Source organism: Alosa sapidissima, chromosome 21, assembly GCF_018492685.1.
Source record: "Alosa sapidissima isolate fAloSap1 chromosome 21, fAloSap1.pri, whole genome shotgun sequence".
Lineage (NCBI taxonomy): Eukaryota > Metazoa > Chordata > Actinopteri > Clupeiformes > Clupeidae > Alosa > Alosa sapidissima.
The window spans coordinates 23,282,851-23,288,864 of NC_055977.1; the positions used below are offsets into that span (position 1 = coordinate 23,282,851).

At 44.9% G+C, this 6,014-nt stretch overlaps 1 protein-coding gene across 1 annotated transcript; it reads right to left on the minus strand.

Annotated features, from left to right (window-relative positions):
• Positions 1–864: 864 nt before the first annotated feature.
• LOC121695891 (G-protein coupled receptor 20) lies at positions 865–3,599 on the minus strand. The gene is made up of 3 exons (XM_042077073.1): positions 3,547–3,599; positions 1,528–2,498; positions 865–1,443 (listed from the first exon to the last, which is right to left on the minus strand). The coding sequence occupies exons 1-3, from the start codon at positions 3,555–3,557 to the stop codon at positions 1,292–1,294; spliced, it is 1,134 nt and encodes a 377-aa protein (XP_041933007.1). The 5' UTR covers positions 3,558–3,599; the 3' UTR covers positions 865–1,291.
• Between the last annotated feature and the right edge of the window lie 2,415 nt (positions 3,600–6,014).

Genomic DNA, 6,014 nt, shown 5'->3' on the forward strand with positions numbered 1-6,014 from the left:
ACCAGCTGAGATGAGTTGCATTGTTTTTTAATCAGGTCAGCAATTTTTAGATTACATTATGCGCTTACATAATTGCAAAAGGGTTCTGAAATGTTTTCTCAGTTAGCCTTTTAAAATGATATCAGATTAGTAAACAGAATGTGCCTTTGGGACATTGGATGCATGGTTGCTGATTATGGGCAATGTAGATATTGCATTAAAGATCAGCCATTTCTTTCTACAAGTCGAGAACCCTTTTGCAATTATGTAAGCACATAATGTGATCTGAAAACTGCCTCTGAAAAAACAATGCAACTGATCTCAGCTGGTATTCTGTCTATAATGGAGTGGAATGGAAATTAGGTAGTGTATGTGGTTTACATATTCCCATTCCCATCTGTTTGAAAAGAAATATTCCAGGTTAAGACATTTAAACAGAAGCCTTTATATACCTCTGTGACTTTGTCCACTAGGTGTCCTAAGAATTGTGTGTGTGTGTGTGTGTGTGTGTGTGTGTGTGTGTGTGTGTGTGTGCGTGTGTGTAAAGAAAATCATCTGGGTGGCAGACTGGTGTGTTCCTGTTACTTTCTAAGTCGACAATCTTTTTAAACAAGTCATAAAAATGTTTAGTTTGGAAATGCCATGACCAATGTGAAGTAAGATGGCAGAGAGCAGTTGAAAGTTAAAAGCTGTCGGAAAAAAACAACCCACCAGTGAAAGCTACCCACCAGTGGAGTCTTAAGAGGTTGAACTTTAAAAGTGCTGCCATTTCAGTGTGGTTGGGACCTCAAGAAACCATAAACAAATGATTTCACTCGTCCATTAAGATAAGTGTGGACAAAAATAAACAACAAAAATATTCCCTCTGGTATGTGCGTGAGTGAATGTATGTATATTTGCCTGAAACTTCCACAGGGGAAATTCAATTTCTCTGTTTAAGATACGGTTAAGAAAAGAAAAATGCCACTTCTCAAGGTATTGGATTTTTAAGGCCTACAAAGTGGGTTCAGTGGAGTTCATTGATCAGGTCAATAGGCTAATGTCAGAACTCAAAAGTAGATCTGGACAGAGGTCGGATGAGTAGGTGGGGTTGATGTCCTATCTGTCTTAAAAGAAATATTCCAGGTTGAGTCTTTATGTAACTCTGTGACTTTGTCCACTAAGTGTCCTAAGAAGGTGGAGGGGACAGGTCAGTGTAAAAGCTCAATAGACCTCCTTCTCTTGTCCTCTCCATCATATTTTCTGACATCTGTTTTGGTTCTCTCTCTTCCTGGATCATGGTTGCATTTCTGTGTCTGCGTATCTGTCCTCCTCACACTGGCAGTTCTGCGGATGACAGAGAACTGGGGTTGAGTGTCAGTGTGGCCACACTGTGGACCAGAGCTGCGGCGCTCCTCCCCGTTGCCCTGGAGTTCCGCTGGACGCTGTCTGCATCTCCTTCCCCCTCTCCGTTGCCGCCGGCTCCTCCCGCCCCTCCGTTCCCCCCGCCGACTCCGCTAGTGCGCGGCTCACCTCCGTCCACCCCACCTCTTCCCCCCAAGGCCAAGCGGTACGGCCGGGACAGGGCCGAGCGCACGCCGTCCGGCACAAAGCAGTACACCACAGGGTCCAGGCAGCTGTTGAGGCTGCTGAGGGTGACGGTGGCGTGGTAGGCCACCACGTGCTGAACCCGGCTGCCGCCCAGGTCAAAGTAGACCACCGCCTGGCGCACGTGGAACGGCGTGAAGCAGACGGCGAACACCAGCAGCACGGCCACCAGGAGCCGGACGGCGCGCCGGCGGCGCCCGCGGCTCTGTGCCATGAGGCGCCGGTCAGCGAGAGCGCAGGCCACGCGCGCCGTGAAGCCCACGATGGCCAGCAGCGGCAGCACGAACTCCAGCACGGTCAGCGCGAACAGCAGCGGCAGGCGGCAGCATGACGAGCCCGAGCCGCTGAAATCCATGGCCGCCGTGGTCTGCAGCGAGTAGGTGGTGACCACGGCGAAGATCCACACGCCGGCACTGACCCACCGCGCCACTCCGGGGCTCCGCCACCGCAGGCTGGATGCCCCGCCGGCCGCCCACACCACGGCCAGGTAGCGGTCCACGCAGATGCTGGTCAAGAAGAGGATGCTGCAGTACATGTTGACGAAGTAGCTGAATGTGTGCACGTGGACGCACGCTTGGCATTGGCCACCGCTGTAGTACAGGGCGATGCGTGCTGGCAGCGACAACGCCACCAAGAGGTCAGCCACCGCCAAGTTGATGGTGTAGATCACTGGGGCAGTCGTCGCTCGCGTCCGCACACAGAAGACGTACAGTGCCAGGCTGTTGAGGACGGCACCCACCACGAACATGAGCGTGTTGACCACCATGAGGGTGATCCAGAGGCTGTAGAAGTCCTGGTAGAGGTCCTCGTCGAGGTGTGATATTTTTCTGATGTAGGAGGCTTCCAAGCTTTCGTGCTGGGTTGCGTTGAGGTCAGTGGCATTGAGGTTGATGTTTAATGTGGAAGCAACAATGTTGCCCATGGTTCTATCTCTAGGAAGAATCAAAATGAAAAAAAAAAAATTAAGGATTCAAAAAGGTGAAAGATTTTGAGTATAATTCATAATCCAAACTGTAGTGATTGTTTGAAGCTGTCATTCTGACCACACAGTAAGATGAAATATTTAGGATGCAAATTAGCTTTAGAAAAAATATCTCTAGACATCTGACAAAGATGACCTAAGGGCCAAGGAAGAAATAACATCCTGCTTTATTGAGGGACAGAGTAAATGTTTGGCCACACTTTTGTTTCTTTATCTTGGCTATGGTGCTGTTTCTTATTTACAGAAAAGCCAAAGATTAGAAGTGGCAAATTTCTGTTGGCACTTTGGAAGTCAGGCAACATCACCAGACTTTACCCTAAAAAACTTTAAGCTTAACAGTATTCAAAACTGTGATTCCAAACTGTTCTGAACTAAACACAATCCAAACACATATCCTTGTATGTGAAAAAGCCTTTCTAAGGCAATAACTCAGCTATTGACATATTTTAAATGTTGAATCTAAATAAAACTGCCCACAGTCTATCTAAAAATAGAAAGTACTTCAGTTTGCCAGCCTAGTTTGTGAGAGAGTTCATGATCTCATTACTTGTGGTCTGTCTTTCTTTTTCGGTCTCCCAGACATTATCTTTCTCTCTATTCCTCCATCTTTATTATATCCCTCCATCCATCTATCTATCTACCTATCTATCTATTTATCTATCTATCTATCTATCTATCTATCTATCTGTCTTTCATCTATCTATCTATCCGCATGTCTGTGCCTCTATCTATTTGGCACTGCATATTTCTGGTAAACATGTTTGGCCAAATCTATCAGCTTCCAGGAACTTAGCATGGGTCTTAATCTAAAGTCTTTAGACTTCCGATCTACAGAGTGTTTATTTATTCCAATTATGTGATTCTTGGGTAACAGGGAAAGAGCATGTAATAACGTCTCCTCTTTCACATGAACTCTCAGTGAACTTACCGAATATATCAGGGAAGAGCAGCTTGTGAACTATTCAATACAGAATTCAGCAAAAAGCACTTCCACTTACTTGTGTGACATTAGGTGTCAGTTTGGTCCAAAAGTGAAATATACATGTAAAACTCTTTTCTCTGCTGAAGAACCTCTGTATCCATCAAATGGTGACTTTGTGCACAGGTTCTTCATGCATTCTTCATGAAATCCATAACTCCATATCTCAGGCAGAGGACATCCATACCTCCATGAATGCTGTGAGGACCAGTCAATAACACACAATTACTAGGTATGTGAGCAAGGCGTCTGAGCAACATGTCTTCAGCTGTCTCTTCGGCTTTGGTTCCGTCAGGTCTTTTCCACATCAATTGAACAACCCTGGTCTGTTGCACCATGTCTAACAGTGTCCCCTCATGCTCCTTGTGACAGGAGGGATGTCTCGGTTCCCACTGAGCCTCATCCAGTCTCCCCACAGTCCACCCCCCCCCCACCGCTGCAGTAATCCCTCTTTCCCCCTGGGCTGGAACTGAAGGAGGAACCTTCCCAAAGTTTACTTCCCAGTGCTAACGTCACCACCAGGCATTCGAACTCTCAACCGTTCACGGCAAGGACAAGGAGAAAAGTCTGAGGTTCCTGTCCACTACTGAGGGGAAGGGTGGGTGAAAAAAAACATGTCAGTTTCCGTACAACCTTGTTCATTTGACCCATGGTCACCCTCTGGACAGCTGACAAATGGACGTTTAAGCCTTCCATTTGACGGAACAGAACACCTCAAAATATTTGGACACTGATAAGCGACACTGAGGATGTTCTCACTGTACACATCTCATTTTTCACTTTTGTGGGTCTGCTGATACACTCCGGGGAAATGTGGCAGTTAAAAAGTAGAACTTCAAGAGAAGAAACTTTGCCAAAAAGAGGGAAACTCCTAAGTCCATATTCAGCAGATATTAACATGATGATCTATCACAGGATATGGGGGACAGAGGATCTCTCCACATATCATAGGGACAAATCACAGGTGTCCATTAGACGGCTGGTTTTGTTATGAGTAGGAGAGCTGTGGCCCTAGTGACATATGCCATGTGTGTAATTTGCTCACAGCTCTCAGTAAACAATGGTGCCCTAATTCATCCTCTTAGTGCAGGGAGACATCTTTATATCAGCCTTATGGCATGAACAGTCATGGTTCCCACTCTAAGTCAAATGTAAAATTCCATGATTTTTCCCTGACAAAAAAAAAGAATTTCCATGACTTACTATATAATGAATGGCACAATAATTTAAAAAACCAATGATTTTTAGATCAGCCGCGTAGCGTTCAAGAATCTTTTAATTTTTTAGAGCGGGAGATGAATAAATGGGCATTGAATAAACAAAGTTGGCCAAGCAGTAAAGCTAATAACCAGATATACACCAATTATGAAATATTTGTATTGATGTATTTTGGCAAGTACATTTTAAACTGCTACAACAATATTCCCTGATATTTCATGACTTTTCCCCAAAAATTATAAAATTCCCTGATTTTCCATGTCTGGAATAGACTTTCCAAATTTCCAGATATTCCAGAAATTCCATATAGATAGATAGATATGGAGGAAATTCAGGTCAAATGCTCTTTGCTCTGTAGAAGCATGTTTAGGCCATGGAACCAAACCACAGGACCACATCAAGTGGACTCACATACATGGGGTCTAGTTCCGACAAACACATTGGTCATAATGTTCAAGGCCTTTGACTCGACCCATGTGACTTTTGATTCTTTTATAGTTAAGCAAAACAAGTGCAGCAGAGTATAGGGGAGAAATCTGGCCAAGATTTGGCACAGAGCCACCAGATCTGCACCAGATTGTCTCGCTCCGATCGGCTCACTGATGTTACTACACAGTTAATCATCTCCAATCAACTTGGCTTAACTTTTCACTGGAACAAAAAGCCGCCCAAAAAGGAACCCTCGGAGGACCAATAAAGATTATATTTATTCTTTCTCTAATGGCCCCGGTTATTCCATCAGAATGAGAATAACACAAACAAGTCCAAAATAGCACGAGGGGAAATTCAATTAAGCGTGAGGCCTCTTGTGGACCTTCCATGTGGTACCTCCACAAATCTGTCCAGCTGGTGTGTAGTTAGCTATTGTTCTTGAAGAGGCAGAGATACACTTTGTTCCGCATGAGTGAGGCTCCAAGGTGGTCTTTCAATTGCTATGTTGACCTGGGCTGCTCTTTGGTGGATAAACAACATTAGTAGACCTGACCTGGACATTTTCTCTCTCTCTCTATCTCTCCTTTCCTTCTCACAAGGAATGCATTAGGTTTTATGATGTGACTGTTGCTTTAGAGGTACAATAATGTTCATATTCCTAATCTCTGTATACTGCCTACATTTCTTACACTGTAAGCAAAACATTAGCATGGCAGTTGCATATTAATCGACATCTCCCTCCTTGAAAACCTGGTGTCCAAGGCAGGTAGTATGATTAGCAGAATTCACTTAAAAGGGCCCATGTTAGCGCTAGCGCACGTAGCCAGTCTTAAACAC